Source organism: Notothenia rossii, assembly GCF_949606895.1.
Source record: "Notothenia rossii genome assembly, chromosome: 6".
Lineage (NCBI taxonomy): Eukaryota > Metazoa > Chordata > Actinopteri > Perciformes > Nototheniidae > Notothenia > Notothenia rossii.
In genome coordinates, this window is record NC_136909.1 from 58,369,290 (window position 1) to 58,384,312 (window position 15,023).

General features: G+C 40.3%; 1 protein-coding gene across 11 annotated transcripts in view; it reads right to left on the reverse strand.

Annotated features, from left to right (window-relative positions):
* cfap46 (cilia and flagella associated protein 46) overlaps positions 1-15,023 on the reverse strand; it is a 150,784-nt gene that overhangs the window by 79,799 nt on the left and 55,962 nt on the right. For 10 of the 11 annotated variants that reach the window (XR_013809895.1, XR_013809896.1, XM_079690984.1 and 7 more), the window contains 4 exons: positions 12,802-12,874; positions 10,263-10,392; positions 9,987-10,170; positions 7,317-7,455 (listed from right to left, as the gene is read on the reverse strand). Coding sequence is in view for 9 of the 11 variants with exons in the window: in XM_079690984.1 (XP_079547110.1) it covers positions 7,317-7,455; positions 9,987-10,170; positions 10,263-10,392; positions 12,802-12,874 (526 nt within the window). In the remaining 2 variants the exon portion in view is untranslated. The remainder of the gene's footprint in view (positions 1-7,316; positions 7,456-9,986; positions 10,171-10,262; positions 10,393-12,801; positions 12,875-15,023) is intronic. The other variant, XM_079690982.1, reaches the window with a different exon arrangement.

Below are 15,023 nucleotides of genomic sequence, written 5' to 3' on the forward strand. Positions count from 1 at the left end.
GTATGCTCTCGCTAAACAAGTACAGTGGACCTGGCCAGACACTTATGGAGAAGATCACTTTGTGATCATGTTTGGTGGTCTACACATCGAAATGGCTATGTTGAAGTTGCTGGGAGACTGGCTAGAAGACAGTGGCTGGACCAATGCTCTGGTCCAGGCTGATATTGCAAGTTCTGGAACAGCAAATTCCTTCATACATGCCAAACATGTCACCAAGACCCGCCATGCACACCAGGTCACAGCTGCAAGCCTCTATACACTACTGCAACGAGCATACAATGAAAATTGCATATCTGATGATACAGATGCCATGCCACCTGACAGTCTATCTTTTGAGGAGTGGTGCATACAACAAGCAAAGGCTAGTGTTCACTTTGACTACTGGCATAAGACCCTGTCATTGCAGCTTCTCGTTTTGCGGTACATGAGGTCCATTCGTGAAGGCAACTTCCAGCTGTACGTGGAATCCCTAACACAGATCATGCCCTGGATGTTCGCCCTGGATCACACACACTACAGCAGATGGCTTCCCGTACACATCCGTGATATGATGACTCTTGCGGACAGACACCCAGATGTCCTGGCAGAATTCAAGTCTGGACATTTCGTGGTGCACAAAACCAGCAACCAGTTCTCTGCCATGGCACTTGACCAGTGCCATGAACAGAACAATGCCATGGTCAAAGGTTCTGGTGGGGCTATCGGACTGACTGGCAATCCAGAAGCACTCAGACGCTGGATGGTAGCAGGACCAGAAATCGCCAGGATCACTAAAGAGTTTGAAGAACAGGCAACACACCAACAGCATGGACCCAGTGACTCTAGACACCATGACCAGCAACCTGGAGTGCAAGCCACATTCCTGAAGGAGGTTAAGGCACTTGTCACGGTGCTGGAAGAGATGGGGAATCCATTTCTAGAACACAGCCAAGATCTTTTAGTCATTGACACAAGAGACATCATTGATACCCAAGTTGCTGATACTGTAAGAAGGATTTATACCATTGGTGAGGAGCAGTACACCGAGTTTGTGACCCAAAGGCTGGAAAGGTGTACAACACCTATCACACACCCTCTTCCAAAAAAAAAGTTGCCACTATTCAGCAGACCACCTGTGAAGGTCAAATCAAAAGAGAAAGCACAACTCGCTGCACTGAAGAGTGACTGTGGTCTTTTTTCAAGGCTGTACATCTCATGTCAAACACGAGATGGAGACATCAACCACTTCTTTTCCCACGAAAACCAGGCAGCACCTCCAGCTCTGTCAAGTGGAGGAAAACTTCGGTTCGGGGTTAAAGCAGATCTGCTTCGCTGCCTGGAGTCAAATCTGCTTGAAATCAAGAGTGTTCCTAAGACTGATGCAGTAATTCTAGATGGTGCAGCTGTGGTTCAAATGCTGAATCCAAAGTTATCAAGAACATTTCAAGAGTATGGAGAAACAGTGTTCATACCATACATCTCTGCTCAACTAGAGGTAAGCATCCGTGTTGACCTTGTCTGGGATGTATACCTATCTGCCAACCTGAAAGCTTCAACAAGACAGAAGAGGGGAAATGGCAAGAGGAAAAGGGTGGCTCCCCTTACTGTGATGCCCAAGAACTGGAAAGACTTCCTTCGATGTGATGAAAACAAAACAGAGTTATTTTCCTTCCTGGCCCGAGAAGCCGTAAGTCTGCCAGTAGCACAGGGCAAGGAACTGTATGCAACAGATGGAACTGGAGTCCTCTGCTCTCCTGCCGATTCATGTGTGACCTGCCTTGCCCCATGTTCACAAGAAGAGGCAGACACCCGGCTACTTCTGCATGTGGCAGACGCTGTGCATAAAGGTTGTAAGAAGGTGACCATACGTACCGTTGATACAGATGTGGTGGTGTTGGCAGTGGCTTGTTTTAGCAAAATAGCTCCCGATGAACTGTGGGTTTCCTTTGGTGTTGGGTCGAGTTTCCGGTTTATCGCTATTCATGAAATGGTTGCCACAATGACTCCTATCCAATGCCTGACTCTCCCTGTCTTTCACGCTTTCACTGGATGTGACACCGTGTCTGCATTTGCTGGCCGTGGAAAGAAGATTGCCTGGGAGAGATGGAAGTCTTTCCCAGAGGTCAGTGATGCTTTCCAGGAACTCCTGTGCATGCCAAGTGAGGTCAGTGAAGATTCCATGTTACTGCTGGAAAGATTCGTGGTGCTCATGTATGACCGAACGAGTGAGTGCATGGAAGTGAATGATGCCAGGAAACAGCTTTTCTCCCAGAAGTCCAGGAGTTTAGAAAACATCCCTCCAACCCAGGCTGCCCTCAAACAGCACATCAAGCGTACTTGCTTTCAGGCTAACGTTTGGAACCAGTCACTGGTCCTGGACCCAGAGATGCCAGAGCCATCTGATTGGGGCTGGACAAAAGAAACCACTGGGTGGCAGCTACTCTGGACAACTCTCCCTGAAGCAGCAAAGTCTTGCCATGAGCTGATCCACTGTAACTGTCAGAAAGGGTGCACTGGACGGTGCTCATGTGTCAAAGCTGCACTTAAGTGTACAGATCTCTGCTTTTGTTCTGGGGACTGTTAAGATTTTTGATCAAAACCAATATGTGATCCTGACATGAAAGGACTGTGGTGTTGTTAACCACTTCTCCGTCCCTTGATGATTAAAAAGTTAAATAATAAATCAGTTAAAAAATTACTTATTATTTCAATGACTGTTGTTATTGGCATTGTTATTATTGTTATTGACATCATTATTAACCTTATCATTACTGTTATTATTTTGAAAATAAACTACCTTTTTGCATCGTTCACCACCCTATGTTTGCATTATTTGACATCCACATTGATCTAAATGCATTTTCTTGAATTCTATTGGTCTCAAAGGTATCACCAACAGAATGGGCACCCTAAAATGTGTGGGAAATGACACCTTAAGTGTTTTTCTACAGTGTTTGGTTCCAAAGTGAGGCATTTTTGAGTATTATTGGCGGCCATCTTGGATTTGACCTCTCCCGGGCCTCAGAGGTCAAATCTGACTTCCCTCCACATCTGAAAATAAACCTCATGGTATAAACTAACTATGGTAGAAGTGTCATGTTTCTTTCAAAAAGTGCACAATTTCATGGTTATCCGCTCTACTATTAGACTAACACCGTGTGAAACCTTCCTAAATCAGAAGTACACAGGCATATGTGACTGTGTGACACCTCAGTCGAACTGAATCCTTACGGAAAAAGACCCCTGAGATATCTGTGTTTCATGCCCACAGGCGTCCCTCTAGGGGAATTATCTACATCTGTTAAAACCTGTTAAACCCCGAGCCTGTTTTTCAGGTTTCAGGCTCGAAAATGACATTCCCAGAACAAATGACCATATCTTCCCTTCTAAAAGGGTTAAATTAATAATCTTTTTTCTCAAAGTAATGATAAACCTGTCAGTTGGATGTAGAAAAGTCAGATTCAATATAGATGTTTTTTTTATTTTAAAGAAAATTCAGATTGAACATGGTAAAAAACTGTAAATTATAGTGTCCGTCCAAAATATATTTTGTACTTATAGTGAAAACTAACCTTGGATGATGGGTTAGTAGACTAAAAGCTTTAGCAATCCAAAGTACAACATATAATAAGTACACTGTATCAAGATTGATGCAAAACAAGTGATATTTGACCTTTTTAGACAGATTTAGCAAAAAAAAACCTCTTCTGGGGCCATTTGGGTGGATTTTTCATATCTCTGGCTCCCCCTGCTGGATTTTGACATGTGACATCTCTTTCTAACCGTCAGAGCCAATGGAATCGAGGGGAACTCCCACATAGTCCTTATTTGGTCATGTGTGTGTGTTAGGCTGCAGCATTGCCAAGACCGGAAGCAGCAGCAACTCTGGTGGCTACCATTAGCAACTAACTTTTGCTCTGCGATTTTTAAATAAAAATGGAATTATGGATTATAAATAATTCAAATTATTGCCCAGAAACTTTATCAACCTATGGATTAACCGATTCAGCCGCTTTTTTTCTCGTTTTAATGCCATTGAACACGTCTTTTGATCAGATTAACAGCTACGGTAAGACGATCTCCCTAGAAGCTACGTAAAGGTACGTGTTGTGATGTCTGTCTTTGCTTCCCCTGTCGCAAGTTCGGATCACTCAGTGATGATACTATATACCTAAATAATCTGTGGAACCTCAGCTTTAATCGGATATCTTGTATGTGCAGCTACGATAAGTAATAAGGGTACTTTTATCTTGAGTTCTGTGCCAATGTCCGTTAGCATTTTTCGCTAAGGGGTCATTTAGATGCTTCTTATGAGACTTGTGTTTTGTTTTGGTAAGAATGGTTTATATCGTCAGTTAGCTGAGATTATTTCCGTTAATCTGGTATAACACATTAATAGGTTCTTAAATATTAAGATCCCCTGAGACACAGTGTCCTGAAAAAAAAAACCGGGGTCCCCGCCGGCGGGGACCTTGGGGCTTAACAGTTAAAGGAATAATTCTGATGTTTTGAGATGGGGTTATATGAGTTACTTATCCGTAGTCAGTGTATGTCCTACAGTAGATGGCTCTGCACGGTCCCAGTTTGTAAAAACAGACAGGAACAAAGCACTGAAAAGAAGCAATGTACTGCTGTGGAGAGGGCCACCACTTTTCTTTATCTAAGTTTAAATATATGCTGTATTTAGATTGATTTGTTTAGAGCTTTACCTTGCTTACAGACAGCCCTTTGGGGCGGGTAACTAAAGCTGTTATCTTGTCAGGACTTTGAAAAAGAATATTTATATTTATCTGGCTATGCAGATCATAGAATTTACCTTTAGTTGCTTTATTCATTTAGTTACTCTGTTATTGTTGGGCTTTTGTTCGTTGGTATTCATTGTCAGAAATGTAGACTATATTTCAACTGTAATTGCTTTTTTGTATCAATGCAGGCAGGGTCTAATGATTAAAAATAAGCCCCAGCTTCTTAGAAATAAAGAAATGCCCGACTTTAGCAACACACAAAGTAAAGTAAAGGCAATAGCTAACACTCTAAACCTTTAAAACTTGTAAAACCCAAAGTTAATAATAGTTTTTTTTAATAAAAATCTCAGGTTAAGTGATACAGTAAAGCTCCACATGTGTAATGAAATATGTTTAAATGTCACTATAATTTTCATAGTTTCTGCAAAAAATAACAATATATGCACCAACAATCACATTTGTATATTTGACTGATCAACAGTTTACGGTTCACATTTAATAAAAATATGTTTTTATGTACAATAAAGTGACAGAACTGGATTTATAAACGCCAACTAATTTGATTACCTATACTGTATGAGAAAAACCTGAATATCTATAGACGTTCATTCTCAATAGACGGGCCATATCTAACATTATGTTAATCTCGTACATTTGGGCTTTTTGTTTGCAGGGATTCATACTCTACTGACATGTATACTGATTTGTTTTTATGTCTTGTAATTGCACTGTTGAGAAACCTGCGATCTAAGTTTTTCATACATTACATATTTATACCGTAGTTGTGTATACGTTATGACAACACACCTTTGAATCCCACAATCTGAGAGTTTGAATGTCCTCCAACACAAATAGCAGTGATTACATGTAATGTAAACATATTGTAAGTAGGGATGCACCGAATATTCGGCCGCCGAAAATTATCGTCCGAAAATGGTTAAAAAGGCCCTTTCGCTTTTGGCCTAGCACCGAAAAAATATCACCGAATGTCAGAGAACAGGGTTATGTTGGTAAGCTAACGTGTTGTTGTGATGACGTAATCAAAACGCGGCGACAAGCACGGCGCGCGACCATGCTCGCGGCTGGCTCACAGCCAACATTTCTGCCGCTTGGAGATATTTAAAAATATCAGAGAAATAGGCGCGGATTGCGATTTGTAAAACGTGTTCAGCTGACATTTCTCGAGGGGGTGTAACTGCAAAGACTTTCACCACTTCGGGATTACTCCACCACTTGAAATCAAAACACCCGGACAAATATGCGGATTAAGATCAAATCACAAGCACTGACAGCGAGAGACTGTTCAGCGCTGCCTCTCATGTGCTTGATGAGAAGAGGAACAGACTTATGGCTGATAAAGCAGAGAAGCTAATGTTCATTAAAAAGAACCTCCCACTTTTCCTTAATAAGTAGACAAGGCTGGCTTATCATAAGCTTATCTAGTTCTACATGTCTACTCTATACCCACTTTCCTAAACAATTTTCATTGTGAGTTATAATTCATCATCTCAGGTTATCATTAGGGGGAAATGACAGCAGCAGTGTTCAATATATTGTACTTTCGGTATCTAAATGATACACATTGCTCATGAGGACAGACCACCTTATTTGCAGATTCTTGAAATTGTAATTTAATTTGTAATTGATTGTGGATTTTGTATCCAGTTTTCACTTTATGTATCTTTATACAATGTTTACTACTTTGCTTATGAGGACAGACAGCCTTATTTACAGATTCTTGAAATTCAATTGTAATTTCATTTGTAAATAGTTACATTCATGTGGATTTATCCAGTTTGCACATTTGTATGCATGCACTTATAGGTGCATTTGTTGTTGTTGAAGGCCTGGGTGTTACAGTCTTTATTTACACTATTTTGTTTTAGGCCTACTGGCCTAGATGTTTATGTAGTTTTAAAGCACCTTGGCTTTGTTCTGAATGCACTTTGTTGTAGTTATCCTACAGAGAAAAGAAAATGCACTTGACTTGGAATGAATGTACTGTATGCATTCAAAAGTGCTGAATAAATGTTTTATGGACCCATAATAGTGATTATTATTTAAGTTAAGTTTTGCCATAATCATTTATTTTTCCATAATCAGGCAGCTGAACAACATTGGTAAAAAATGTATACATTATATATATATTTCTATTAATCATTTGGCATTCGGTTTTCGGCCAACCGTTTCCTATTTTCGGTATCGGTTTCGGCCAAGAATTTCCCATTCGGTGCACCCCTAATTATAAGACAAAGAGGAAGTGCAGAAGATTTGTAGTTCTGGTCTTGAAACTCTGCGCTCATCACAGCATCAATGTCTTTGGGAACTGATATTGCTTTTGATGTGGTTACAATATTTCATAATGAAAGTTTTCCCCACTTATACTCCTGTCTTTTCCAAAATGTGGGTGTGCCGACCATTATCTACTGTAGGTAAAACACTTACTATGCATAAGCATACAAATCACACTTCAAATAATCTTAACCATCCCTTTTAATTATCCTTTAGATTTTAGAATACACAGTAGCGTAATCGACTAAATATATAAGTAGTGTCAAGCTCCAATGAACAAGATGAGTCAATGAGTTGTACCTGCTCCTTCTGCCTGTAGAAGGAGGTCTATGGCCCACTGAACCTGGTGATGGGTGTCAGCTTTGGGGAAGTTGTGACAGTACAGCCACTCTCCAAACTCCAGCAGAAGGTTGGCCTTCTGCCACTGAGTCTCTGCACTCTGTCCACAAACACAGATGTCAATTTAAAACATCTTTCATGATTGTCAACAGGAAATAGTCCTTAATGTAGCCTGGAGCTTGAATTTGAGTGACTTTGGATGGTATCACATACTAATTTCATCTTAAACCAAATGAATATTCAGAGGATCTACTACTGTATTTCCTGCTGTTGCAATGCACACTTAAAAACAATGTTGCAATAACACAATGGCTCCTCATGATGGTGCTAGAGCTTTTGATAGAAATAGTGTCTCTGCCAATGGACGACACAGGAACTTACATTTTGACTTCATGTTGAGAATTTTACAATAGCTGCACTCCTTAAGCTAAGCTCTTTTTATACATTGTAATCTCACTGTATGCCTCTAACACCAAGTGTTTATAAGACATCAACTGTAGAATGAAACACCTTTGCAACAATAAAAGGGAACACCACCAAATTGATGATACCAATGTCCTTTCCTTGGCCTGCAAAAGTGTTATCAGTATGTATCAAAATAAGCCACTCTCTCTCAAAGCTATACATTTAAAAAGTAATCAAAAGTTTATGATATCAAGTATTACTTTTTGCTTCATAGACAATAAATAGAAGATTGATTTTAAGGAACTACACTTCTTAAGTTTAAATACATATTTGTATTTTAAAAGACTTTTTTATTCTAACTTCTTATGTTTACAGGACTGTCTCAGAAAATTAGAATATTGTGATAAAGTTCTTTATTTTCTGTAATGCAATTAAAAAAACAAAAATGTCATACATTCTGGATTCATTACAAATCAACTGAAATATTGCAAGCCTTTTATTATTTTAATATTGCTGATTATGGCATACAGCTTAAGAAAACTCAAATATCCTATCTCTAAATATTAGAATATCATGAAAAAGTATACTAGTAGGGTGTTCAACGAATCACTTGAATCGTCTAATTAACTCGAAACACCTGCAAGGGTTTCCTGAGCCTTGAAAAACACTCAGCTTGGTTCAGTAAACTAAATCACAAGTATGGGGAAGACTGCTGATCTGACTGCTGTCCAGAGGACCGTCATTGACACCCTCCATCAGGAGGGTAAGACACAAAAAGAAATTTCTCAAAGAGCAAGCTGTTCACAGAGTGCAGTTTCAAAGCACATCCACAAAAAGTCTGTTGGAAGGGGGAAATGTGGCAGGAAACGCTGCACAACCAAGAGAGATGACCGCAGCCTTAACAGCATTGTGAAGAAGAGTCGCTTCCAGAATTTGGGGGAGCTTCAAAGACAGTGGACTGAAGCTGGAGTCCAGGTATCAAAAGTCACTGTTCACAGACGTGTCCGGGAAATGGGCTACAATAGCCGTATTCCCATGGTCAAGCCACTTCTGAACTCAAGACAACGGAAGAGGCGTCTGACTTGGGCTAAGGAAAAGAAGCACTGGACAGTTGCACAGTGGTCCAAAGTCCTCTTTTCAGACGAAAGCAAGTTTTGTATTTCATTTGGAAGTCAAGGCGCCAGAGTCTGGAGAAAGGCTGGAGAGGAGTAAAGTCCAAGTTGCTTGAAATCCAGTGTGAAGTTCCCACAGTCAGCGATGGTTTGGGGAGCCATGTCAGCTGCTGGTGTTGGTCCACTGTGTTTCATCAAGCCCAGAGTAAATGCAGCTGTGTACCAAGAGATTTTAGAGCACTACATGCTTCCGTCTGCTGAAAAGCTCTATGGAGATGAGGAATTCATTTTCCAGCATGATCTGGCACCTGCCCACAGTGCCAAAACCACCAGTAACTGGTGTACTGACCATGGCATTACTGTCCTCGATTGGCCTGCAAATTCCCCTGACCTGAACCCCATAGAGAATATGTGGGGTATTGTGAAGAAGAAGCTGAAAGACACCAGACCCAACAATGCTAATGAGCTAAAGGCCGCTATTGAAGCATCCTGGGCATCCATAACACCTCAGCAATGCCACAGGCTGATTGCCTCCATGCCACGCTGCATTGATGCAGTAATCCGTGCAAAAGGATTCCCAACCAAGTACTGAGTGCATTAATGGACATTTTCAAATGTTTGATTGTGTTTTGCTGTTATAAATCTTTTTTTTTTACTTGGTCTGAGGAACTATTCTAATTTTTTGAGATAGGATTTTTGAGTTTTCTTAAGCTGTATGCCATAATCAGCAATATTAAAATAATAAAAGGCTTGCAATATTTCAGTTGATTTGTAATGAATCCAGAATGTATGACATTTTTGTTTTTTTAATTGCATTACAGAAAATAAAGAACTTTATCACAATATTCTAATTTTCTGAGACAGTCCTGTATATAAATACATTTATTCTAACTTATAAATATATTTTTAACACTCACTCATTTAAAAAAGCCCTCAAACTTCACTTTTTCTCTGCCCTCTGATGGTCATTCTCTACAACTATCAGTCATTGAGTAAATTCTTTAAATCTTTTTCATTCTGTATTATATCTGTACTGCATTTGAATAATGAATGAATCTGCTGATATATGAGGTCTGGGTAATAATGTAAAAATGCTGCAGAACAGATGTATTACCGTCAAAGAGGTGATGGATGTTTGATAGCAGGTGAGCTGTTGGGTGGTGTCGTCAGCACACAGCGCAACCTGGTGCCACATGTGTGAACAGCACTGCTCTCCTTCATCTTGTATCTTCTGCATGTCAATCAGCACGCTTTCCCCTAGTCGCGCTTTAATCAGTATTCTGTGTTTCAGAAGAAGTCTGGGAAAACACAGAGGACAGTTAGATTTCATTCTGTCAATCAGTCTCCCCAGCCCCTCTCATAGCTGCTCCCCCCTCTTTGTTTCACTCACAGCCTGTGTTTGGTGCGTGGCATGTCTCTAATGGCTTGGTCCAGAAGCTGCAGCGCACTTTTCCAGTCTGTTTTATCAATGTGGATGTCGAGCAACAGACCATAAATTGCTGCTCTTAGGGTAAGATCCTCTTCATCGTCACATAGGAGGAGCAGACATAAAAACACAGAAATCACATGCATATCAAGACCAGTGGTGTACTGTAAGGGTTTGCTCTTAATGTAAGCAAACATGTAGAATACATTCCATGCATATAGCCCACCCAAATGCAAATAATGCATGAAGTGTAATTGTCATCTTAGAAATCTGTGTCTGTCTTTAAAGCAATTTTTGAGCAAATATGTCAACGTTTGACAACACTAACTGCCTGGGGACTTCTCTAAAAGTTCACTTTACTCTGAAATGCATTTAAATGATGGCAATAATTTCCCTAGTGTTGTGTTTATTATGTCCAACCTGTTAAGACTTTTCTTAACTATATATTTCAGGACCATTTCTTAATAACAGTTATTTGTTTAGTTTTAAGGGTATTTGGATGGTTTTAGGTGTTCTTTGGCATGTCCTATTTCTCTTTATGGCACAACTTCGTTGAATACTCGATTCCGATTCGTTAATATTTAAATTCCAGAGGTTGTTGATTCTTGCTAACAGCTCCATCAGCGGCTAGGGAGAGCGGACCGTTGCGAAGGAGGATCAGGGGGACTATGTGCAGTAATATCAATCTGCAGAAATAACTGCGGTAAATTTAACCTCAGCTGTGGACAACAAACATGAGTTTTACTCCATCAGAAAACACCATGGAATACTCTTTGAATATTCATATTTATAATTGTAGTGGGCACCACACTTTGGATTCATAATGAAGCGATAGTCTTTTTTGAAACAAGAAAATCTATGGGGCTATTGGGATCTTCCATTTAAAGTGTTGTATTGTGAATTGTGTAGCAGAGTTTCCGTTAGCCGGTAATTACCGGACTGACCGGTAATATATGCTGATGTTTAAAACTCAGTTAATGGGGCTCATTTTTATTTTTATATTGCGTTCTAACTTGAAGTGTGTGTTTTGCTCCGCTCACCGGCCCGTCACAGCGGACGGAGCTGTGATCCGGTAGAGCTGCGTGTCTCCGTCAACAGCAGCTGATCCTGATCTCTCTCTTTCTGCTTCACACACGTTGCATATAGGCCTAGCTATTTTATTGTCTTTTTCGGACACCTTGAAAAACTGCCAGACCGGTGAAGCCATTTTGGTGAGCTTCTTTTGCCGTGCACAGAGAAAAGTCTCATGTATTTTGCGTCATCTGATCGGCTCTCCTGATCGGCCTTTATCGAGAGCACAGATCAAACCATTAAGAGTGAATATCGGCCGATAATGATCGGCGGCCGATCGATCAGAGCATCCCTACACTTTATGATTTTCTGGCTTGTGTAACCATTAGCCAATAACCAACCAAGGTAACCCCCCCTTATCACCTGAATCTCCTCCTGGAGCACCATAAGGCGCTTTCACACCAAGTACTTTGCCGTACTTAGTTCATCAGAACTCTTTAGTTCTGATGAACTAAAGAGAAGATCGCATTCACACCGGAATAAGTCCCTGAGGGAGGATTAGTCAAATGAAGCCGCTGACGTCACTTCTTCTTCTTCTGCTTTGGGTTTACTGGCAGGCCGCAAACAACTTCACGGCATATACTGCCACCCGAAGTCCCCGGCCGGAAGTCCCCGGAGTTGGGGACTCCCAGCAGCTTCGACTGAAGCCGTCCGAGTACATCGCCAGAACGCCGACACCACCTCATCTCCACCGCACCCATGTTTTCTTTTGTGTTGCCATAAGTTAGTCTCTCTGCGTTTGTGCGCTGGGCTAAAGCTAATAATGCTAATGCGAGGAAAATAAAATGGCGGGGTAGCTCCATATTTTCATTGAAAGTAACAGACAGAGAATCAGCACTTTTGAAACAGGGCTGAAACAGAGGGGTTGATGGGATGCTGCAATGATCTGTTTGGTGTTTCGAGCCAAACACTTCAGAGACATGTTTTGTATATATCTGAGACCTATAATAAAAGCAATGAAAAACAGTATAATAGGGGACCTTTAAGGTGGCACCAGTGGCTCATTCTGTAGGGACTGGTCTACAGTATGAAAATAATGGGTTGCCGGTTTGCCTCCCCATTGGACCAGTGTGGACTGCTAGCTGCCTGTAGCTTTCCTAGCTTTCATCCTCCAATTCTTCTTCTTCTTCTTATATAATACATGAACTATCTCAAATGAAATATGTGTTTGTAATATATATTGTAAAACTTTCTGTTTAGTGTCAGGACCCCTTTTCTAAAGCTTCAGATAGTTGATCAGGTTGTTCTATTTCATATATTTGCAGTATAATCTCATGATTGTACTTGTGGAATTAATACAATATTGTTATGACATCCATTATCTATGGTATTGGGATACATGGAAAAAGCAATGGGATTCTCAATGAAGATAGAACCAAATATAAAAGGAGAGTTCACATTTGAACCATGTCAGGGTCCTTTTAGCACTCACCAGTTGCTTCATGTGTAGATCTCCCAGGAGGCAATGCTGTCAAGGTCAGCAAGCCCTTCACTTTGCCCTGTTCCTGAGAAATAGATGGGAATAAGTCACTACAAAAGTGATACAAGTGATAGGACAGAGTTGCTGGTTGTGGTGGAGGGTTGGTTGTACTTAAGGCTCACTGATGTACGGTAAATTGCTATCTGACCTTGCCCTGTAAATCACCCTGTCCCCCCATCTGTAAGTCCCCCTTCACACCCAGAGTCAGCACCAGCACTGGTCCACTTATCCTCGTAAGGTAGAAGACCCCAACTGACAGGGAGTGAATGTGCGTGTAGTGAGTAAAGCGTTTTTCAGATTTCAGCGTCTTATTTCTGAAAACTACTTGCTCTATCTGCTGTCTGCATATGGATTTTTAAATGTGGGTTTTGACCAGTGTTGGGACTAACGCGTTACTGTAACGCAACTACCTTTTGCGGTAACTAATAACGTTACTAGTTACCTATTCCCATTCAGTAATGCCGTTATAGTTACTGTGATTTAAATGGGTGCGTTACTGCATTACATTATGTAATCCAACTGAACCGAATCTCCCTGCGGATGTAATTTACAGACGAATACAGCGATGTCCTCTCACAGTACCATGGAAAAGTGAAAGTGACCAGAGAGGAGTGACGATTGGTTAACGCAGGGTAACATTCCAGGGTAAGCCAATCAGAGAAAGAGTTGGGCGGGTCTTGCCTTATGGGGAAAATACACAGACACACAAACACTTGCTAACACACACACATACACGGCAACGCCCAACACCAGCACACACAGACACAATGGCAGGTGCAAGTATCAGCGAGAGCAGCAGCGCATTTACAACTTGGAGATATAACCACTATTTTCAATTTGTGGGGATAAAGGACGCAAAAAATATTACGGTCAAATGTAAACTGTGTGCAGGACAGAAAGCATTGTCCACATCAACAATAACAGCAATGCCAATCTCCTGAAGCACCTAACTAATGTACATTGGGGCTATAAAACTAGTCGCCCCACCGTCTCAACCAATGTCTAAACATATCTTTTGTGTTTTATTGTTCCACTACATTTCATAATGATAATTGCTACAATGATGGGGAGTTGTCTTTTCTCTTACTGTGCCACAGAAAAACACAAAAACTTGTATTTTTATTGTAATTTTTTTTTAAAGTAAAGTAAAGTAACTTTTTACTTTTATAATTGAGTAACTAATAAAGTAACTAGTTACTTTTTTGACAGCAGTAACTATAACTAGTTACTTTTTAAAAGTAACTTGCCCAACACTGGTTTTGACACATGTTGACACTGTAGCCAAGCAGTTTATGTTCAGCAGGTTTTATGTATTGTTTTTGTTTGTAGACCACACCGCAGTTCTCTTAATAGTAATTATGTGAAATGGGAAAAGGTAGCTCTCATTGACAATTAATCAAATAGATGAACAAATTACAATTATAAACAAAAATAACCTTAACATAGGTGTAATTTCAAATTTCTTAAATTAAGAAGTCGTGTAAGTGGTTTTACTCTCAAAAGAAGAACAAATTATCCTGTTCCACCGGCGTGAATTTATGCAAATAATTCTTGTAGCTTGCTACTAGTTAAATCTAGCTCAATATAAGATGAGATATTTTAAGTCAAAGATATATATTCTTAAAATAAGATTACTTTTCCTCAGCAAAAAATGCTTTACAAGAGTATTTGTGTTTTTGGAGAAAAAAATATGAACAATTGACTAAAAACAGGTTTATTTTTACACTGTAGGTCTGTTGAGAGGAGACTGTATCAGGTAGTTTCCCCTGTTTCTTCCCGGTTCTCCCGTGGTAATAAGGGCAAGTGGGAAAGCCCACTACAGATGCGCACCATTCTATATTCCCAAATAAGCCTTTAATTATACATTTGAAGTTATGTTGAATTTGGATGAGTGTTTACCCCCCTGGCTGGATTGATGTCCGCAAGCCGCACTTGGGAGATGTTTTCTCCCATTTTTCCCCTGTAGCAGCCTCAAGAAAGTTTTTCATCAATTATGTCATAAATTAAAGATTAATGAAGAACTTTGCCGCCTGTCTTTCTCTAGTAACCAAAGAAAGTTGTTAAAAAGGCATGGCAGAACATGAAAGGTCATTATGGCTGTCATTCATTTCTCGTTCTGCTCCCTTCTTCATTTTATTGCTGGTTCTTTTTGGCCAAACTTTCATTCAGCAGCT